The sequence below is a fragment of the Neoarius graeffei genome, chromosome 10 (assembly GCF_027579695.1).
Source record: "Neoarius graeffei isolate fNeoGra1 chromosome 10, fNeoGra1.pri, whole genome shotgun sequence".
Classification (NCBI taxonomy): domain Eukaryota; kingdom Metazoa; phylum Chordata; class Actinopteri; order Siluriformes; family Ariidae; genus Neoarius; species Neoarius graeffei.
In genome coordinates, this window is record NC_083578.1 from 90,747,903 (window position 1) to 90,771,021 (window position 23,119).

The 23,119-nt window shown below is 42.6% G+C and overlaps 3 protein-coding genes across 5 annotated transcripts; 1 reads left to right on the forward strand and 2 right to left on the reverse strand.

Annotated features, from left to right (window-relative positions):
* Positions 1-1,024: 1,024 nt before the first annotated feature.
* On the forward strand, positions 1,025-7,603 carry tpk2 (thiamin pyrophosphokinase 2). 2 transcript variants are annotated; one of them, XM_060932609.1, is made up of 8 exons: positions 1,025-1,209; positions 1,993-2,231; positions 3,659-3,722; positions 4,357-4,487; positions 4,858-4,976; positions 6,036-6,168; positions 6,734-6,830; positions 7,141-7,603. In XM_060932609.1, exons 1-8 carry the CDS (start codon positions 1,134-1,136, stop codon positions 7,185-7,187), a joined length of 906 nt encoding a protein of 301 aa, XP_060788592.1. In that variant the 5' UTR covers positions 1,025-1,133; the 3' UTR covers positions 7,188-7,603. The 2 variants fall into 2 exon arrangements, with proteins under 2 accessions (XP_060788592.1, XP_060788593.1); XM_060932610.1 differs by having other exon boundaries at positions 1,993-2,180.
* On the reverse strand, positions 7,313-14,159 carry rhoaa (ras homolog gene family, member Aa). Its single transcript, XM_060932611.1, has 5 exons — positions 14,058-14,159; positions 12,679-12,834; positions 12,409-12,529; positions 8,523-8,653; positions 7,313-8,412 (listed from the first exon to the last, which is right to left on the reverse strand). Exons 2-5 carry the CDS (start codon positions 12,832-12,834, stop codon positions 8,239-8,241), a joined length of 582 nt encoding a protein of 193 aa, XP_060788594.1. The 5' UTR covers positions 14,058-14,159; the 3' UTR covers positions 7,313-8,238.
* Positions 14,160-14,807: 648 nt separating this feature from the next.
* On the reverse strand, positions 14,808-21,323 carry ndufb11 (NADH:ubiquinone oxidoreductase subunit B11). Of its 2 annotated transcripts, none has more exons than XM_060932613.1 (3): positions 21,078-21,323; positions 15,307-15,437; positions 14,808-15,026 (listed from the first exon to the last, which is right to left on the reverse strand). In XM_060932613.1, the coding sequence occupies exons 1-3, from the start codon at positions 21,264-21,266 to the stop codon at positions 14,897-14,899; spliced, it is 450 nt and encodes a 149-aa protein (XP_060788596.1). In that variant the 5' UTR covers positions 21,267-21,323; the 3' UTR covers positions 14,808-14,896. The 2 variants fall into 2 exon arrangements, with proteins under 2 accessions (XP_060788596.1, XP_060788597.1); XM_060932614.1 differs by lacking the exon at positions 21,078-21,323 and adding an exon at positions 18,476-20,582.
* Between the last annotated feature and the right edge of the window lie 1,796 nt (positions 21,324-23,119).

A 23,119-nucleotide genomic window follows, 5' to 3' on the forward strand; every position in this document is an offset into this window, starting at 1 on the left:
CTGTTTATAGCTGCTATAATGTAGATGATAACAGAAACTAGCCTGTATTATGGATGTTCCACAACAGTAAATGTTTTGTTAGCTGCAATTTGAAGGTTGGATTGATGTCGTTTTCCAACTCGGCACGTTTGACTTGCGAAGTGGGGAAAAAGCACGGATGCCTCATTCTTCTGTTAGCAACAAGCCAGAAAGCTAACTGTGATGAGTGATATACAGTATTTAACTCCTCAAACCACAAACTGTGTAGTCAGTGTTTTAGATTTAATGTCTGTATGTTGATTGAGCTAAGGCATGGTGGAGATGGCGGCAACATAAACAGATCAAAAGTATGATGTGTTGTTCTTTAATCAATAAAGCTGCAATCACTGGCAAATCGTTGTGTTATGGGAGAAATAAATCACTTTAGTATGTGTTAATAGGAAAATAATCAACGTTTGAATGGTAACTAATGTTACCATCACTCAGGATTTAACTGTAGCAACAACAAGAAGACAAGTTAGTGAGCTATGGCTGTACTTTAAAAATTTAAATTCATTATTAAGATTATTTGTGGGCGGCACGGTGGTGTAGTGGTTAGCGCTGTCGCCTCACAGCAAGAAGGTCCGGGTTTGAGCCCCGTGGCCAGCGAGGGCCTTTCTGTGCGGAGTTTGCATGTTGTCCGCGTGGGTTTCCTCCGGGTGCTCCGGTTTCCCCCACAGTCCAAAGACATGCAGGTTAGGTTAACTGGTGACTCTAAATTGAGCGTAGGTGTGAATGTGAGTGTGAATGGTTGTCTGTGTCTATGTGTCAGCCCTGTGATGACCTGGCGACTTGTCCAGGGTGAACCCCGCCTTTCGCCCATAGTCAGCTGGGATAGGCTCCAGCTTGCCTGTGACCCTGTAGAACAGGATAAAGCGGCTACAGATAATGAGATGAGATGATTTGTGATTCTAAACAAGCATCGTGTTTCTGAAATAAAATCACTACCAAGTATTATTTTGTCGCCACCTCGTGGCCGCTCGTGTTACTGCAGCTGTATTGTAAATGGCGTCTATGGGAAGTTAATGGAGTTTTCACTTCTGGCTCTAAAACGATCACTCGTTAAGTGTCTTATGATCATTATTTCAGTGTAAAGATCAGCACAGCGCCTGAAGATGAGCACAACGTTGTTGTCTTGGTCTGAAAAAATACTGCAGCTTCTGCGCCGGATGAACAGCTTTCATTTGCCAGGTCTGTAGCCGCCGGGGGTGTTTTAACATTTCACTGCACCGCTGTATATCTTGCATCTGCCTGGACTTCCGGTTTCTATCAGAGACTGTATTTCGTGTTGGAATGTAACAATAGATAAATAAATAACCAGGAAAGCACAAAACTAGACGACCACAACATATAAAATCTCACTTTTTTTTTAAACTGATATCCTGAACTACTGATATCCTCGATAACCGTGATCATTGAATTCGGTCTATGTATTTATTTACTTTTATCCCGTGTTACTTTCATATAATTCAGAGTGAAATAACAGTTAGAGTTAATTAATTTAAATATTATTTGGACGACTTTAGATTGAGTGAATACTCGCCCGGTTTGATTGGTTTTAAATCAGGCGCTGATAAAGCCACCTCTGAAAAGGTCCTTGGGATGCAGAATAAATCAGCAAACCGAAAGTGACAGAACAATATACAGCACTAAATGGTGTCAGGATTGTAGAAACAGTTAAATTAACTACTTTCTGGTCTAAAATGTGAAACGTGAATAAAAGTTGTATGTGATACAAAAGTTGAGCTGTTTTGAAAATGTTTATTCAGGAACATTTAGCCAAAATGTAGAGACTAGCATTAATGCCTTACATTTCCGGGGGGCGGGGTTTGATCCTAAGCTCCAGTTTCTATCTAAATTCATTTAAATTTATCCAAAAACATAATGCTAGGTGGATTCATGGATCGAAATTGCCCTAAGATGTGAATAAGTGTGATTCACGTGTTTTGTTTGTTTGTTTGTTTGTTTTTGCAGGCTCTAGTTTAGAGAAATGTCTGCGGTTCGAGATTGCAGGTCAGCATGTGGGCTGGATCAGGCCGGATGTAGCGTCAGTGCTGCACCGTTTCCCAGATGTCTTCTGTACAGTAGCGGGCGCTATAGAGCTCTGCCCCACGCTAGACTCGTATGAGCGCAGGACTCAGGCGGTGGAGGTCGTGCTGCAGGTGCTCAGAGAGGAGGCGGGGTTTACATGTCTAAAGGGGTGGAGAAATGAGGTCAGAGCTGAGAATGTTTGTTTTGGTCAGTAATTCTAAGGTCTCACATAGCCGATTGATCCTTGAGAACCGTGGCTGGGGCTGTCGTGGCCATTCCGGCAGATTTTGGGGGTGATCTGTTGCCTAAATCTCATCTCATCTCATTATCTCTAGCCGCTTTATCCTTCTACAGGGTCGCAGGTAAGCTGGAGCCTATCCCAGCTGACTACGGGCGAAAGGCGGGGTTCACCCTGGACAAGTCGCCAGGTCATCACAGGGCTGACACATAGACACAGACAACCATTCACACTCACATTCACACCTACGGTCAATTTAGAGTCACCAGTTAACCTAACCTGCATGTCTTTGGACTGTGGGGGAAACCGGAGCACCCGGAGGAAACCCACGCGGACACGGGGAGAACATGCAAACTCCACACAGAAAGGCCCTCGCCAGCCCCGGGGCTCAAACCCAGGACCTTCTTGCTGTGAGGTGACAGCGCTAACCACTACACCACCGTGCCACCTTCTGCAGAATGTTGTTTCATGAAAATTTTGAACTTGATGGTTACAGTGGAATGCTACAGTAACCCCCGGTAGCCCAAGTAAGCCTCACAAATGCCCTCACAGTTGCGATGGATGAGTTCATCCAGCACTTGACCCACAATTTTCAACATGACCAAACTTTCCGGGGATGGAAGCCACACCCTCACGGTTGTCAAGGTAGCTCCCTGGCTGTCACGCATTCCAACGGAAGGGCCTGGAACGTGTACCCGTTGAACCCCAGAAGGTTCAAAATCATCTACCGTGAAGTGACTCCTGCTCTGTCAGACCTTAGCTTTACAGAACCTTAATCTCTGAGCTGCGATATTTTAATATTTGTAATCTAAAATGTTCTTCATAACCTGAACTGTTCTCTATAATTTCAGATGATCTTCCTATGTGCTGCTCCTCATAATTTGAGATGTTCTCTGTAATCTAACAGATTTGTAATCCATGCTGTTCTTCCTAATCTCAGCTGTTCTTGAGATGTAATATGAGATGCTTTAGGTTAGCTGAGATGTTCTCTGTAGTTGCAGAGGTTCTCCATATTCTGAGGTGCTCTCTGTAATCTGAGAGTTTGTTCATAATCTGAACTGTTCTTTGTAATATAAACTGATATTTCCTGTTCTTTTTCGTAATGTAACCGATGTAACTGTTCATCATAATCTGAGGGGTTCTTAATATACCAAGATCTCCTCTATAATCTAGACTGTTATTCCTAATCTGAGATTTCCTCCATAATCTGAGATGATCTGTGTAATCTACAGTGTTCTTCATAATCTGAGATGTTCTTTATAGTCTTTGAGTATAAACTTTCCTGGAATGTGAAATGTTCTTTATACTTAAACAGTTCTTCATGATCTAAACGATCCAGTGCAGGATTGATGTTTTGTTTTTAATCTGTAGAAGTACGCGGTGATGCCAAGGTTCTGTGACACTCCGCTGATGGACATAGAGAGAGCAGCGACAAGTACGTGTTCATACGTCACACACACCAAACGCTTCACTGAAAGGCGCTGTGTGATCATGCTAATGCTAATCGTTTTATTTTATAGTACATTTTAGATGGTATCATTTTAAACTGGAGAATAAATCCTAAATATAAAAGCAAAAATTTTCGTATCATGTTAATAAAACCAAATTATAAAAGTGTCATCAAAGTATGTACCAGTAGAGGGCGCTTGATAAATGTTACTTAAATATTCAGCAGCACATGTATTTGGTATGAAATGTTCATTTGACAAAACAGGTTTTTCTGAATCGCTGGACTTGACTGGTTCGAATCGACACCAATCATTTAAAAAAATTCCACTGACTGAATGTTATTTAGCGCTAAACTAATGCGCTAGCTGTGTGACATTACTACATTCGTGTTACTGAAAGTCTGAATGCAAGCTTGCGAGATGTTTCACAACAGAATTTATAAAGTTACTGTGATTATTTAATAGACTTGAAGCTACAGTAAACTAATGTGCTCACATTGGGGAAGTTTTCTGTTAACTCAGTTGTTGAAAATCACATCCAAGAATGTTTTTTAATTTTCGCTCCTCTCTGTTGTGTGTGTGTGTGTGTGTGTGTGTGTGTGTGTGTGTGTGATGGTGCAGGTCTGTTTGGAGTGAAGCGTTATGGCGTCCATGTTAATGGATTCAGTCGAGACAGAGAGGGGAAGCTGAGCATGTGGCTCGGCAGGAGATCCAACACTAAACAGACTTATCCTGGAAAACTGGACAACCTGGTATACACACACACGAATGAATGCTTAATTTAATCTAATCTCAATAAGATGATAACATGATGTTATCAGGAAGTCAGAGTGAGTCATGTTAGAATGAGATTAGCGAGAGACCGGAGTAATGTTAGCATGAGATTTGCGTGACATTAGTGAGAAACCGGAGTCATGTTAGCGTGAGATTAGCAAGAAATTGGAGTAATTTTAGCATGAGATTAGCGAGAAACCAGAGTAATGTTAACCTGAGATTAGTGTGAGACTGGAGTAATGTTAGCGTGAGTTTAAACTTTACTTTAAGTTTAAGCAATCTCAGAACAAGATACAACACTTCTATGACCACTTGTGTGTGTGTGTGTGTGTGTGTGTGTGTGTGTAGGCAGCAGGGGGTCTTGCGGCCGGATGCAGTGTTAAACACACGCTGGTGAAAGAGTGTGAGGAGGAAGCATGCATCCCTCCATCACTGGCACAGAGAGCACAACCTGTAGGAACCATCAGGTACATCATCCTAATCCTCTGACATCACTTTCTGTTTAGCCTGGGCCCGCCCATCCTAAGCATGACGCAACATGAGGGCCTGTTGCGAGCTTAGTCTGGCCAGGCAAGCTATCTCCAGCTCTTCCAAGCTCCCGAAAAATCGGGAACCAATCAACTTTGAGCATCTCCAACGGCCCTGGGTAGAGGCGTGTTCAAGGCAGTGACGTAGTAGAACTGCGACCGGAAGCCATAGATTGTTTACAGAATCTATGCCGGAAGCGCTTCATTCACTAGAAACATTACGAACATGGAGCAAGTTCTCATTGAAAACGGAGCAAAGAGCAGCCCTGGAGGTATTTATTGAAAGGAAGGATGTTTTCGCCTTGCTCCCGACCGGCTTCGGTAAGAGTTTAATCTACCAGTTAGCCCTGTCGCGTCACATACAGTGGATCATTGTCCTCAATAAATAAATGAGCAAGTATAATATTTTTGTCTCATTTGTTTAACTGGGTTCTCTTTATCTACTTTTAGGACTTGTGTGAAAATCTGATGATGTTTTAGGTCATATTTATGCAGAAATATAGAAAATTCTAAAGGGTTCACAAACTTTCAAGCACCACTGTATGTCAGAGGAAAGAGTGATGTGATTGGTTTAAGCTTCGTCACAGCCTTTTCTGGCTTCGACCAGTAGCAAACTGAGGCATTTCAGGGAGGCGGGTCAACCACGGGCTCTGGGAAACGGTTGGGTTTAATATCTTGGCCAGACCAATAGCTCGGAGAGCTTTGCAGTCGGGTTAGCCAGACTAGTTTCTGTTATCATTTTCAAAACAGTGATGTCAGTGAGGTCCTCTGTAATAGTGCGTGCTAAGCTTGTGCTTGGTGCTTCAGTAAAATGAGCCATTGCATCATCAGATGGGTGGGTGTGTCCTAATGATCACTATAACCATGACAACAGGTGTGATGGATTAGATTGGAGGTTTAACGAAGCAATAGAACTACAAAGCTCTGTTCTCTAACTTCGATCCTCAGGGTTCTGTAGATGTACGTGTTTTAATTACATCTGTCCTGTTTCCTGTTCAGCTACACGTACGAGGACGATGAGGGCGTGTTCCCCGAGTGCCAGTTCGTCTTTGATTTGGAGCTCCCAAACGATTTCAAGCCTCAGATTGGAGACGGAGAAGTGCAAGAGTTTTATTTCTACCCCATCGACAAGGTAAAATATCTAGTGGATAATACACTATATCGCCAAAAGTTTGTGCACCCCTGAATCACAGCTTGTCATGTGACTGAGAAATCACAAAGAAGTGTAAACTCATCTGTCCTGAAGACGTCAGACAACTTAGTTACATAGCGCTGACACTGGAGACTCCTTCGAGAAACGTACGTTCAAGTGGAGCGTCTGCTATACATGTCCCTGTGAATGAGCTGTTACTATAGAAACAATATAGCGGATAAGAATGACTGTGTGAGCTGCCATTATAGAAAATTAATCAACACTTTTAGATTAGAAACTTTGTCTGTTCTTCAGTAAAAAAACAGAAATTTGTCTTAGACACGGCTTCAACAGAAATTAAAAACAAACACATTCACACACAACAACAAATAGTGCAGCCTATTTTGTGCTGTTTAGAAGTTATTACAGTTATTTCTGACTTTTTATATTTCAAGCAGCGCTGAAAACTTCTGCTTCATTACACAACAAGGCACATTAGCTGGACAAGGCAAAATTATTCGTTTGAGGAACATTTTGGTAACGGTGTGTGTGTGCGCGCACGCAGGTGAAGGAACTGATCACAAGTGAGGAGTTTAAGCCAAATTGTGCCATGGTGGTGCTGGATTTCCTCATCAGACACTCCGTCATAGAACCTGACTCAGGTGGGTTACACCTCATCAACCCATTCTCTAAACCTGTGTGTGTGTAGCATGAAATTAAATTCTCAGACCTCCCCATGTGAAACTAATCCTATCCAAATAGGGCTTTAAACAGCAACATACTATCCAAACCTTCCTTAAATACTTGCAGTGTATTAATGCTTTCATTTTTGACAGTTTACACACTTTTACAGCACGCTAGCATCCGTTTTGTCTTCAACATGCAGCCCTTTGTTTAACCTCTACAGTCAGGGTGCATGAGAAACAAACCAGACTCTTGTTTTTAATGTCGTTTTGCACTTTTCTCTTTCAGAACTGTATTATCAGGAGTTTGTCGTCGGTCTGCACAGATCATTATAGAAGATGGACAACTGACTTTTTATATTTACAATCATTATAGAAGATGCAACCAAAAACACACCACTGTGAGATATGAACCTCCTAAAACATTGACCCAAGGCTGAATGAAACTTGAACACAGCATGACAGAGTTACACAAAGTTTATTTTCCATCTGCTTTTGTATACAAAAGATCATTGCTGTATCAAAAGCTTTTAATTTTATAACAATATCAACAAGAAAACGCAGAATCCCTCAAGAAATCATTTGTGTTTTATAGCCTGGCATTAAACAACAACTTTTAACTAAGTTTTCTTAAAACCGTAAAACTTCTTTTTGATTTTAGATTAAATGAAAGCGATGCAGAAAAGCCAGCAGAATGTCACAGAGCTGTTAAAGCACAGCACAGACAAGAAGTAGAAAAAAAAAAAAACAACCTAACATCACCAGAAAAAAATATATATAATATAAAACTCTGAGACGCGCCGTCATTACAGCTGAACAGTGAGAGCTGCAGGTCCGAGTCGTCCTCAGTTTACCGTGCCGAGCTCTAATCGACCTGAAACAGCTTTTAAAATGTTACAGTACGTAATTGAGCGTATAAAAAGTGAGGCGTTAGTAATGTTACTGCTAAATGCGTTTTACTCTGGAGCGCTTACACTCCAAATCACTGAGTGCCCTTCAGAGTGTGTGAGACTACAGCACTGTATCATGTTAAACACCACTAGAGAGAGAGTGTGTGTGTGTGTGTGTGTAAAATGACCAGTTCCCTTAATTAATTAAACCACATGATTCCATGCACCTGGACAGCTGATGGAAGCACACGGCTGCTCACATTCAAGAACGTTGCTATGGGAACAGCGCATGTCATGGGGGAAAACGACTCAATCCCTTTTACATTGTTACCCCACTCTCTTTGGGTCCTTTGGCCTGCTTTAGTAAATGACTTTCCCCCAGGTGTTTATCTAACCCCTAGGTTTCTCTCTCTCTCTCTCTCCACCCTTCCTTCACTTCTATGGCCTGTATTTCTGTCCCTCCCTCCCCCACTCCCTTGTTATTCCCTCATCCTCCTTTATAGGAGAGCACAAACGTTCTTCTTGCTACGTTTCTTGGCCTGCAGCGCCGCCCTGGTAGCCATTTCAAACACTTCCCTCACGCCGTCTTTAGTTTTGGCAGAACACTCCAGATAACCGGAGGCGTTGATGCGATTGGCCATGTCTCTGCCCTCTTCTGCTTTAACAGGCTCCTGTTTACAAAGAAAATAAAATATTGTTGAATAAAACTAGCATAGCAAAATTAAATATAATAATATTAATCCTAAATAATGGACTCAAAGAACCACTGATCCATAATGACCTGTTTCATCTTGGCAAGCTCCCTCCGTGTGTGTTCATCGTTCCGAAGGTCCTTTTTGTTTCCCACCAGGATGATGGGAACGTTGGGACAGAAGTGCTTCACCTCTGGTGTCCATTTCTCTGGAATGTTTTCTGTGAGGACAAAATGAAATAAGTATAAATAAACACTAAGCCAATAGTCAGATGCTTGGTTCTAACCAGGAGTCTGAAACCAATGGTCTAGAACTAACCAGCATTTAGAGCTTGAATGACTGGGACTAACAACTGGGTTTAACCAAGAACTAGAGACAAACACTGGGACTAACAAGTGTCACAGACCTAAAATCCAAAACTGACTCACCAACACAATTCGGGCTAATGAAAAAGCAAAATCAGAGACCCTGGGATCAGGCTAATGTCAAAGGCCTGTAAACTCTTCGTAAAGACTGACTACTACACAGAACCCTAGACTTGGACGAGACAAGACCTAACTATAAAGATTGAATCTAACCAAGAGTCCGAAACCCAAACTCAGGGAGCCATGACTAACCATCAGTCAGACTTATAAAGGCTGGTACCAACCACAAGTTAAACCCCAAATACTGGGAATAAAACATGTAAAGACTAACAGATAGTCAAAATACAAAGGACTGGGATTAAGCCAAGAGGTGAGCCCTAACCAAGCAACAGAACCCCAGAGACTGGGATTAACCAAGAGTTAGAACCTCAGAGACTGGGAAAACCAAAGAGTCAGCACCCCAGAGACCGGGAAATCACTGAGAGCAAAAACTCCAGACACTGGGAATAAACAAGGGTAAGAACCCCAGAGACTGAAAATAACCAAGAGTCAGAACTGCAAAAATTGGGAATAAGCAGGCATCAGAACCCCAGAGACTGGGAATAACCAAGGGTCAGAACAGCAAAAATTGGGATTAACCAGGCATCAGAACCCCAGAGACTGGGACTAACCAAGGGTCAGTACCCCAGAGACTGGGAATAACCAAGGGTCAGAACAGCAGAAATTGGGATTAACCAGGTATCAGAACCCCAGAGACTGGGACTAACCAAGGGTCAGTACCCCAGAGACTGGGAATAACCAAGGGTCAGAACAGCAGAAATTGGGATTAACCAGGTATCAGAACCCCAGAGATTAGAAATAACCAAGCGCCAGAATCCCAGAGACTGGGAATAACCAAGAGTCAGAACTGCAATAATTGGAATTAACTAGGCATCAGAACCCCGGAGATTGGGAATAACCAAGCACCAGAACCCCAGAGACTGGGAATAACCAAGAGTCAGAACCGCAAAAATTGGGATTAACCAGGCATCAGAACCCCAGAGATTAGAAATAACCAAACACCAGAACCCCAGAGACTGGGAATAACCAAGAGTCAGAACTGCAATAATTGGAATTAACTAGGCATCAGAACCCTGGAGATTGGGAATAACCAAGCACCAGAACCCCAGAGATTGGGAATAACCAAGCACCAGAACCCCAGAGATTGGGAATAACCAAGAGTCAGAACCACAAAAATTGGGATTAACCAGGCATCAGAACCCCAGAGACTGGGAATAACCACGAGTCAGAACCACAAAAATTGGGAATAACCAGGCCTCAGAACCCTAGAGACTGGGAGTAACCAAGCACCAGAACCCCTGAGACTGGAAAGAGTCAGAACCCCAGAGACTAGGAATAAACAAGGGTCATTTCCCCAGAGACTGGAAATAAACAAGGGTCATTTCCCCAGAGACTGGAAATAAACAAGGGTCATTTCCCCAGAGACTGGGAATAAACAAGGCTCATTTCCCCAGAGACTGGGAATAAACAAGGCTCATTTCCCCAGAGGCTGCGAATAAACAAGCATCAATCGTTGTCGGCTGTCCATCGCTAGCAATGATGGCTGCTTCATTAGGATGCACAGAAATGGAGATGGGCTGTGAGGCCCGCACCAGAGCTCCTCTCCTAATGAATCACCTTGCACAGTAAGGTAAGACAAACAATGTTGTGCCCCCATTATGTTGTCTCTCTGGACCTCTAGACCTGATGCCAAGTGGTGAACAAAAGTGCCACAGACCTGACAGGTATGGAAGTTGTGCCGCGACAACTGACTTGCTGGGTGATGCCATCCGTTGGCCATTTGAGTGGCTCTAACGCATGCCATCTGGTGATGTGCCATTGCCCCTGTTGGGTTCATCTGCCACTCTGCACCAAAAAGCATCCTTCTGCCAGCGCCTTATTGGTGATGTACTATTTAACCCATAGCTGGAACCCAGGCAGGTGCTACCACTCCGGGTCAGAGCAGACCTGGGAGCAATGGTGATTATGGGGTAATTCCACTTTCCCCAATACTCAAGGCCTCCTGGGCCTGAGACTCATCTCCGGTTGCAATTTAAAAAGCCGTACCCAGGACTAGGAATGACAGTATAACGCTTAATGGATAGAAATAGAGAATAGGATAGACTAAGATAACTTGGGAGATAACAGAATAGAATGAAAAATTAGAATATAGAGAAATAGAAAGTATGTTCACAGAACAGAAGAGAAAATGACAAAAAAAATAGGATAGACATTAGGACAATATAAGAGAGTATATTATGAGAAAACAGAAGGAAATATGATCGAATAGAAAGCATTTTGAAGATGTAGAAAAGAGTATGACAAAATGCTACACATATTCCTTTTAGTTCGTAGAAAAGAATACACAATCATCACAATACAGCAGAACAGATTAAAAGAAAGAAGGAAATATGCCAGAATAGAAAGCGTTATGAAGATGCATAACAGAACACGACAAAACACTACACATTTTATCCACAGAATAGACAGCCACCACAATACAACAGAATCCATCCCAAGAGAAAAAAAAGAAGGGAACACATCAAAATAGAACAGAATAGAACAAACCATGGTGGTATAAAACAGAACACAACAAAAGTGTCAGTAACCCAGTACCCCAAGGGTCAGTACCCCAGAGACTGGGAAACCACAGAGTCAAAACTCCAGACACTGGGAATAACTAAGTCATTACCCCAAAGACTGGGAAGAACAAAAGGCCAGTTCACACCAAAGACTAGTAACAAGACGAGCTGCAACTACTTTTTACCAGCAACTTCTTGCAACTTGTTACAACAAAGCATTTTAAAACCAGGGAGTTCACACCACTGCTTGCAACAGCACCACCATTTCAATAACAATCCCTTTGTTATACACCATTTGTTGTTAGCCTACTTCAAGATGGATGCAAACACAGCGGTAACCACTTTACTGAGAGTAATAACCACTACCGGTATGAACAGGTAACAGAGATAGAGCTGTATAACAAAAAAGGAACCCTGGATATGGACTTGGAAGCGGATACTACATTGGCAGACACTTGGAGCGTACACTACGCTTTGCAGGGAGTTGGAAAGTGGTGACAAGCAAGTGACATTCTACAATGGTTTCATTATGTCGCAAGTCTTTGGTGCGAACTGGCCTTAAGAGTCCCAACCACAGACACTGGGATTAACCAAAAGCCAAAACCACAGACCCTGGGACTAACCAAAAGTTAGAACCCCAAGGAGTACGACTAACTGAGTGTGAAAGATCTAAAGACTGGGACAAAACACAAGAGTCCTAAAGAAAAGGAGTAACCAAAAGTCAGAAACTCAACAACAAAGAGACAGACCCCCAGAAACTGGGAATAACCAAGTGTCAAAACACCACTGACTGGGAATGAGTCAGAAACCCAGGGAATAACTAAGAGTCAGAGCCCCAGAGACTGGGAATAATCAGGAGTCTCAAGGACAACAATTAACCATTAAAATTATATACTTCTTAATTAAATTCTAATCCCAGAGTGTGTTCCATGTGTAAAATTCAAGATACCCTGTATGTTCAGTTGTGTTGTTGTGTTTGATGGACTCACCCAGACTGTCAGGGCTGTCAATAGAGAAGCACATGAGGATGACATCAGTATCGGGGTAGGAGAGTGGCCTCAGTCTGTCGTAGTCTTCCTGTCCTGCCGTGTCCCACAGTGCCAGCTCCACCTAACACACACACACACAACAGAGTGTTAATTACGCACACAAACAGGTTCATATCTCAGTTTGTTAATTAGTTAGGTACAACAGCAGGTGAAAGGCAGCACAATCAAACTCGTTCGCATAAGTGTGACCGTCTGGGGTGAAACACTCACCTGTTTACCGTCTACCTCGATATCTGCGACGTAATTCTCAAACACTGTGGGGACGTAGACCTCAGGAAACTGGTCCTTACTAAAAACGATGAGTAGACAGGTCTTTCCACATGCTCCATCACCAACTATCACCAGCTTCTTGCGAATTGCAGCCATCTGAACATCAAGGCAAAGCGACTTAGCAAAAGATCGTCCAGTAATAATATTCACTATGTAAGAGACAAAGTTTCTAAGAAACAAGAATTGTTTGTAGTATCTGCATTTTCGTAAAAAGATTACACAACAAATTTTTCTTTTGATTTTAACCGCTAGATTGTGCGTTTTAAAATGGTAAGTTAAGACCATGATATTTTTATCATACCGTGTGAATTTCGTTCTACTAAACAACACTAAACTGTCCTGAAATAATAGGACGACTTGGTATCTGGAAACTTTTAGTGACAGAACGTTCAGGCTCAGCTAGCTAACTATTTTGGCGAATATTAATGATGAACAAAATTGTAATTGTTGTGGCTGCGTTATAGTTGTACAGGTTTGGCTTCTGTTAAATAAATTACAGATACTTTGACTATATAAATTGTTGACAGCCTACAAAAGTCCCTCTCATGACATCCTGTGACAGACCTGAGTAAGTTTACTAGCAGATAAATATCCAACTAGCTAACATTGGTAATATTAGGCTACATGGGACGTCAAAGGGGCGTTCCTAATTTGCATATTCATAAATTCTGACGTATTTTCTCCGGATAAAGGACTAGACGTGTTCCTAACCTGCTTTTAAAACCTTTAGACATTACAATTATGTTACATTCTACAAATCAGTTTAATTTGTTTACAAATGAGTTCTGTGGAACTTTAATTTTTTTAAAGCCATTTCAACACAGCAACATTGTTCTCTTTTTACCTGACCTAAAATATCAGGACGAAGGGGCTTGTTACAGAGTCTTACATAATTTGATCACTTATAAAGTTTTGGTTTTTAGCTCAAATTTAAAGTGCTTTCGCTCGGACTCGGATTCTTTACTTTGTTTCCGTCATCAGAATTAGCATCGTTGTTTTTTTTTCACACCTGTAATAATAAATCCTGCCTTCTACACCAGGACTGGGCAAACGATCAATAGCTGCCCACCCATTGGACAGTTTAACTCATGAGTATGACCCACTAGCCAATCCTACGACAGAAGGCGGGATTTCAGAAAATACGGGTAGGATATAAAATATCCAAAGTAGCTTCCTTGCTAATTACCGCATTCGTCACTTTAATTAAAAGTGTACGACGTGTCAGTAGTTTATCGGATGTAGTAAACTCGATATTATATTCACGGTCTTTATGGAGATTAAGCCAAGAAGTTTATAACAAAAGAGAATATAAATTTTACCGTTCTGCTTTCGAAGGTCCTCCCGCTTTCTTTTCCTGTTCACGACCCACAGGCCCCGCCCCCTCAGTACAGTTCGGTACCTCCTGACCAATCAGAGCAGAGCTACCGCGACAGAGAACTGAATACCGGAAGTGCGATCACGGTTTTTCTTTTATGAGTAATAAATAAATAAATAAATAAATAAAACAAATAAACAAACAGGAAAAAGTACACAACATTTATTCATTAATTAGTTGGTTTTAAAAATCAACGAAGGAACAAACTAAGGATTTTTTGGACTATTTGATATAAGAAACGATAAAAATTCAGTAAAATATTTTTCATTAAAACAAACAAAGCCAAAAACAAAACCTTTTGCTCATCTGCTGTTGGAGCTGGAGCTCTCTCTCAACTACTGACTGAAATTAAAATTATTCTTTAACAAATCAATTTTAAATGAATTTAAGGAATAATTTTAACCAGGTGAAACAAAATTAAAGGCAGGATAAAATACAAAACACGAATTAATTTATTAACTTAAAAATTAAAATCATTTTAACCATGCAAATCAGGAAAAAAAAAAAGTCACATAGCTGCGACATTAAAACTTGTTATAAAAAACTAGACCAAGATTTTAATTTAATGGAATAAAATCCTTTTAGTGATATTTTAAAATGGGTACACAGTCTGTTCTCAATAGTTTAGTCGCAATGATTTGTACGATGTGATACACAAGGCTGAAATTTAAAGATAAAACTGAATCACATGACACTGAGTAATAAAGTTTTATTGTGAGTTTACTAGAATTAAATGTACAGTTGAACACAAATGAACAGGAAAACATCCAAATCAGTCATTTTTTACTCGTCTGAAGACGAAGGGAGGACGATCTTGCTCGGGTCGTAGTAGTTCTCATCGATCAGAGGCAGACCCTGAGCCTCTCGGAGTACAATGAGCCGCTCGGCCTCCCGTCGAGCCCACTGCCTCATACTGCGGAGAAACGACATGCGAAAGAGGAAAAACAGGACGCAGGAATGAGCAATCATGTGCAAAAATCTGAGCCCACCACTTTTTCCTCCATTTCTGATCAGGACTACGATTTTCTGTCAAAATTCCCCATAGGCCTAGATCTTCATTAGAAAAAAAAAAAAACACACAAAAGGCTCATAAAATGTCCATCATTCAGGACCAACATTCATTTCACCCAGAGCTCATGATTTGTAGCTGAAGATTACATTCAGCTCCGTCATGGAGGCTCCTGCTTACGTACCCGTGATCCGGTAAATAGTGGATGAACGTTCCCCCGATAACAATGGCCATGGAAATGCTGAAGAAAAAAGACAACCTCATGTTCCACTCGTCTACAAACGGGTCGTCCGAGAAGCCATGGTAGTCTGGGTTCTGTCAAAAGAGTGCACACACAAACACACAAAAATATTGGCACCCCATCTAATTGCATCATTCAATGAAACTGGTTTATTCTCTGTACAGCGGTGACACTCTAACGAGAACAAGAATGTCCCTCAGAGTGTTAGTGACTATCCATTAAATACTGACGCCCTGGTGCATGACGCCTGTATCGAAGCGAGTATCACTTTAAAGAGAACCACGTGACCGATACAGTCAGAGTAGTGTATAAGGAGGTGAAGTGTTGACTGACCATCAGTGCCAAGAGACGAGTGTGAAGTTTTCCTGATGTCTGTGGTTAAGAAATGGAGGAGTATATGAGAGGGACACGACATGTAGGACGGCTTGGAGACGAGTGAGAGATGAGATTGAGATGGTTTGGACACGTACAGAGGAGAGATCCAGGGTATATTGGGAGAAGAATGCTGGAGATGGAGTTGGCAGGTCGAAGGAAAAGAGGAAGAGATGAGGAAAAGACGAGATTTGTGGATGTGGTGAAGGAGGACATGAGGACGGTTGGTGGGGCAGAAGATACAGAGGACAGGAAGAGATGGACCGACATTATCCCTCCATCCCAATTATATTACCCAGTACAGAAAGGAAGTATTATTTGGAAAGAAGACCAAATTCCTACACCCGTGTGTCTCCATGGAAATGTTTCTTTACACTCCAATATTCATATACACACACCATCAACACATCAATTATTCATTTGGTTTATTCATCCAAACACAATTCCACAGTTATGTGCATAATGCATGGAGCGAGGCTGAGCTGTCAAAGGAGGGCGGGGCTGGGCAGAAAGGAGAAGTGATATTAGTGGAAAAGCTCATCATCAGTATGTTTTAAAACTGTGGAACAATTTAGAGCAAAGAAAAAAAAAAAAAAGCAACTGGTCTGACGTGTCAGAATCTTCACCGAGCCGTAAACACCCCCCCAGCGTGTGCCGCACATCGTCATCCGACATGTTCCTGAAGACATCCGAGTGAAAAGCAAAGGTCTGAACTGAAGATAGAACTGGTTTATTCTCGTACTGCTTTCAGCTCTGCCTCTGAGAAACACCTCTTCTCTTCTTTCAGCTGTGAAGTCGTTTTGCTGAATTTAAACACACCTCAGATGTTCATTTTAATCTCGCTAATATAAAAAGGAGCTGATCAATGATGCGAAGGATAAACCAAATCTCATCCCCGGTCCTAAAGAGGAAACGAGTGCTGAAATCAACACTTCTAGTAAATTCTGTAAAATGTCGGAGAAACCATCAGCCGCTCGCACTTTATCAAACGGCTTCACCGAATGCTTTCCACGTCATCCATCAGGACTCCGCCTTTATTCATCTTCTACAGCGTTCGACATTAACGGGAGTCCCACTGTCCGTGACGACCAAACATCTGGTCAAATCCGCATCTCTCTGTCCGATGTGACGAGGTGAATATTTGTTGAAAATCACCATTTTTATAGTAATTATTCCAGAGTTAAATAAATCACAGAGGAGCTTCTGTAAAATAGGAAAGGACTCCATGTATATCTAATCCCACCCAAATAGGGCTTTAACCCACTGTATTAGCGCACCAGGAGCACACTGTCACTCTCACACAGAGTCCGATAGTTAATTGGACACAATGGTTTAAATGGTTATTTACTCTTCTATTTTAGGGGTGGCACGGTGGTGTAGTGGTTAGCGCTGTCACCTCACAGCAAGAAGGTCCTGGGTTCGAGCCCCGTGGCCGGCGAGGGCCTTTCTGTGTGGAGTTTGCATGTTCTCCCCGTGGGTTTCCTCCGGGTGCTCCGGTTTCCCCCACAGTCCAAAGACATGCAGGTTAGGTTAACTGGTGACTCTAAATTGAGCGTAGGTGTGAATGTGAGTGTGAATGGTTGTCTGTGTCTATGTGTCAGCCCTGTGATGACCTGGCGACTTGTCCAGGGTGTACCCCGCCTTTCGCCCGTAGTCAGCTGGGATAGGATCCAGCTCGCCTGCGACCCTGTAGAACAGGATAAAGCGGCTACAGATAATGAGATGAGACTCTTCTATTTTAACAGATTATTAAAAGGATATTACTCCACCTCGTGTAAACAGATCAGTCATTTCATTTCATTTCATTCAGCCTCAGTTTCCTGTATCGTGACTGAGGTGTTTATAGGAACGTTTTCTGTTCAGATTGAGCTCTCGGACGGATTATTAAACAGCGCGAGTGTAAATTGTGTCACTGAGCTCTGTATAAAATCTTGTGTGTGTTAAACAGCCTCAAGAAAAGCATCTGCTGACTCTCTATTCCCTGCCATTACCTTATTTTCTCAAGTTCACCCCCATTCCTTACATATTTTTACAGCTATTTTACATATAAAATTTCCCAATTTATGTCCCATTTCCCAATCAACTGTCAGTGAAATATAAATATAATAAATGTCTCCCGTTCACTTTGTACAGGAGATCGTTTATCGGACGCCGTCCAGGAAATCTGACAAACCCTGATTTAAGAGTATTCAATATACTCTCACTCGATTTAAACTAAAATCACGAAGTTGAAAAAGAATCACACCCACTTTGTCAATTTGTCGAAGCAGGTGTGACGTGTAGATGATCTACATAGTCAATTGTGCTTAGCCTGAGGTAAATGAAAACTCCTGACCAAGCGAGAACATTAACATCTCTCTTTATTTGCATCCCTCACTGCCATTTCTGCCTCAGGCTCTGGTCCGTCTTTCATTAAGGCTCCTGAGGCTAATTTACTCCGTTCATTTTTATTTTTGAATTTGAGCCGTTGAGCTTGAGCACCCTCATTCAACATCAAACACGTCTTGATTCTGATCTAGTCTGGAACATTTCCATCGAAAATCTGACAAGAGTCACAGTGTTTATCACAGACATCACAGTCAGATTTTCAACAAAAACAGGCAAAACGACAAGATGGATTTTCTGGGGGTTTTTTTTCCCTTTCGCTCTTGCAAACCATCCTAAAATGCTACAGGGGGTCCACGCAAACGGCACTGTGCACACACACGTGTAGAAACGATCACACACCATCAATACTCACAGGTGAAATGTCCATCCCATCCATAACCTCTGACGTGACAGTTTGTACAGGTCACTGCTGCACATGCAGCCATTTTTCTTGTAATTTTTCTCACCAGCTACATCAATAACTCGTCCAGTTTTGCGTAGCTTCCCGTAGAAAGATAAATAACCATTCCGCTACGCGATGTGAGTGGTAAGATGGTGGCCAGATGGCTTCACTCTGACGAGCCTATGAGCTCTCCAGATTTTTACATCGAGCTCTACACTCAACCAATTAAAACTCTCCTCCAGCAGCCAATCAGAAGCTGCCCCGATGAAGGCGGGTGTTTACCCCAGACAGCTGTGATGACAAACCGGACGAGATCAAACAGAATTAATACCAGTATGACATTTAGTACGTGAGATTTCAAATTTTTTGGGAGAAAAATGTTTTTCATCGATTTGTGTGGACAGTTCTAGAAAAATCACAGATTTTAGGTCACAACTGATTAATTACTTAATATTAAATCTTTATTATTTTAGTTAGTTATTAACAGGTCACTGAAATTGAACTGGTTTAATCTGAAGCGCAAATGTTCAGGAAGTTAGTAATAAACCACCGCATGTCATTCTGTAACAGGAAACTAAGTAGTGAAGGCGTGGCGTGATGAGGCGGAGTTACTCTTCCCACCCTGAAGCTGATTATTTTCCAATAACAGCACATCCCGGAGTGTTTTATTCTTCTGACACCACAGAAACTTACCAGCCATTACGATGAGCTTTATTACAGAACGACGTGTCAAACTTTTTATCCATTTATAGTTACATGGAAGTTAAATCGGTTCCTGGTCTCACTTACGTTAAAACACCAGGCTCTTGTTAATAAGACTAAAACAAACAAACAAACAAACAAACAAACTCTCTCCTCTGTCCTGAAGATGTAAGGAAACAAAGTTCCAGCTTGACCTCTGACTGTTACACAGCACTGATACTGGAGACTCCTTCCACAAAGCTTACATGGACACACCCCTGTGAACGAGCAGTTGCTATAGAAACAATAGCCTATTAGAGTGAGCGTATTTATTATAAATAAACCTGTGATGCAGAGTTGCACTACAGTCAGAGCTGCTGTTATAGAGAATCAATCAACACCTTCTCTTCTGACCAATCCGAGTCCACCGTGGAGTAAGAAGAAGAAACCTTTATTATTTGTCACATGCACAGTTCAAGCACAGTGAAATTCATAGTGCTGCCGCGATTAGTCGGCCATAAAAAATGGTCGACTGGAATTTTTTTAGTCGATGACTTTTTTTTTTGTCGGCCTATTTATTTTTGGTCTTCAGTCTCAAACGGCTCATCCGTGTTCAGGTAATTCCGCTCCACACCACTAGTTTTGATGTGCGCACCCCACCGGTCAAATTGGCTCTCTTTCCCTCTCCCATTATGATCTTCCTTTGGTTTTGAGCATGCCTTGACATGAAAATGGCAGCGGCAAGTGACTCTGATGAATCAAGGACGGCGACTTCTAACGTTACGAAAAGACCAAAAGCATCGAAAGTATGGGAAGACTTTAGGGCAGCTGGTGATAGGGTGGTTTGTACACTAAGACTTTGTTGGCTTATCACGGGAGCGCATCCACGATGCACGAGCACCTTAAAAGGAAACACACAGGAGCTGTTGAGGATGCTTCAGAAAAGGAAAAGACAATGTGAGTAGCCCAACACTATGATTACTGTTTACATGCCTAGCTAGCGTGTGCTTTTTATAAATCTTGTGAAGTACGATGACCGACTGTCTTTGGATGTTAAGCAGGCCCCCTCGACTCTTTGGTAATGTTTTAGTTGAACAATGCTAGTATGCACGCGCATTTATAGTAATTTTAAATGGTGTAACACTTTCGAGACGGCACCAGACTCGAGACAGAGGGTTTATTGAATAAGCACACAACATAGATAAAAGCCATAACTTATGCAACTTGGAAATTAGTCGAAAGATTAGTCGTAGCACTAGAAATTCATCTTCTGCATTTAACCCATCTGAAGCAGTGAACACACGTGCGCGCACCCAGAGCAGTGGGCAGCCACACCAGAGCGCCCGGGGAGCAGTCAGGGGTTCGACACCTCGCTCAAGGCCACCTCACGTTAACCTAACTGCCTGTCTTTGGACTGTGGGGGAAACCGGAGCACCCGGAGGAAACCCACGCGGACACGGGGAGAACATGCAAACTCCACACAGAAAGGCCCTCGCCGGCCACGGGGCTCGAACCCGGAACCTTCTTGCTGTGAGGCGACAGCGCTAACCACTACACCACCGTGCCGCCCTAATAATAATAAACAAAGTCTAATACTAAATAACTTTAAACTAAACCAAAAAAGTGGTGTTGTGATTATTCTAAAACCTAGAGCTGGAAGTTCTTGAATATAAAGCCAGACCTCTAATGACTCCTGAAACGCTGGGTGCAAAAGTATTGGCCCCCTGACCTGTGTGTCCCTGAGGAGGTGTTGATTAATTCTCTGTAGTGCAACTCTGCACCACAGCTTTACTTATAATAAATAAACCAGACACGTGATGACGTCACGCAGGCCGGATTGGCACCGTTTCCTCTCTCTCACTGGCCGCAGCGCGCGCTGCCGGTGTCGCACCTTGTCGAACGGGTTGACCTCTGCGTGTCCGTGGCTGTCGTCCGCGTGCGCCGCCGGCTGTAAATCCGTCACGCTCGCGGTTCCGGCGGCTCCGGAAGTCCGGCTCTGAGACACCGCGCGCCGCAAATGAGCCGAATTTACCCGAGTCCGGCACAAACCGGCCCAGACCCGGCTCAGCTGGGACGCCATTTCACTGCAGCTGCCTGTCTGCTGGAGGACAGCGGCGCCTCTTCCGGATGTAAATAAGTACTACTTCCGGGTCAGACAAATAAAATCCCGTCACCAAAATATTTATAGTTATTTTTATTGATTGATAATAAAAATAATAATTTTTTTTTTTTACAAATGATTGTTTTAAACATGTTTGAAAAGACTGAATATAAATCTCAGAAAAAATAGCGATGTGTAGCTTACACTTTAAGAATATTAAAATACACACGGTGGTGTAGTGGTTAGCGCTGTCGCCTCACAGCAAGAAGGTCCTGGGTTCGAGCCCCGGGGCCGGCGAGGGCCTTTCTGTGTGGAGTTTGCATGTTCTCCCCGTGTCCGCGTGGGTTTCCTCCGGGTGCTCCGGTTTCCCCCACAGTCCAAAGACATGCAGGTTAGGTTAACTGGTGACTCTAAATTGACCGTAGGTGTGAATGTGAGTGTGAATGGTTGTCTGTGTCTATGTGTCAGCCCTGTGATGACCTGGCGACTTGTCCAGGGTGAACCCCGCCTTTCACCCGTAGTCAGCTGGGATAGGATCCAGCTCGCCTGCGACCCTGTACAGTGGTCGAAATACTTTGTTCCAGTGTTCTGCAATATTGCAGAATGTCAAAATTTTGTTCTGCAATTTGGAAATATTTTCTGCAAATACACAAGCCTCCATACTACACCCCTCTCAACCTAATAATGCCTCTATTTACATCATATCTAGCTTTACAACTCATAGCATTACTGTAATTCGTTATTCTCTCACTCTGTTTTTAATTTCAGTCTTCACAGATCCTTCTCTGCAGCAAAGTTATCATTCCATGATCCCTCCACAGGTCTTTCATCCCCCTCGCCCTGACACTACGGGCTACTACAACTTGAAGTACGGTATACCAACTAATTCATAAATGTACTAGTTATCACACCCACACATTATCCTTCCACACAACATACTAATAAAGGCATCACCACAATAAAAAATAGAACACAACTGTTCTTCAAGAAACAAAACATTCATTTTCATGTTACACGTCATGTTACATTTTGTCAAGATTAAGTAAAGGAACAATAGATAGAACACTGCCGAGGTAGCTGTCGGGTCCTCCCGGCGGGTATTAAAATTGACGAAATCTCATCTCATTATCTCTAGCCGCTTTATCCTGTTCTACAGGGTCGCAGGCGAGCTGGATCCTATCCCAGCTGACTACGGGCGAAAGGCGGGGTTCACCCTGGACAAGTCGCCAGGTCATCACAGGGCTGACACATAGACACAGACAACCATTCACACTCACATTCACACCTACGCTCAATTTAGAGTCACCAGTTAACCTAACCTGCATGTCTTTGGACTGTGGGGGAAACCGGAGCACCCGGAGGAAACCCACGCGGACACGGGGAGAACATGCAAACTCCGCACAGAAAGGCCCTCGCCGGCCACGGGGCTCGAACCCGGACCTTCTTGCTGTGAGGCGACAGCGCTAACCACTACACCACCGTGCCGCCCTTGACGAAATCTTACATCAGAAAATGGCAACTGCCCTTATTTGGTTGTTGTTGCCTTTCTTTGGTATTACGTAAATATTGCTCAACTTTGACCTGGAAAACACCATCAGGTTCACGCGGCACAGGTTTCAGTTTATTTACAGCGCCACTAGTTTGCTAAATTGAGAACCATTGAATCCCGAGCCTGACTTTTTCATTCTGCAAAATTGCAGATTGTTTAATTTTTCTTCTGCAATCTTGAAAATCATTCTGCAAAATGCAGACTGCAGACGGGTATTTCAAACACTGCTGTAGAACAGGATAAAGCAGCTACAGATAATGAGATGAGAGACAAACACTCAATT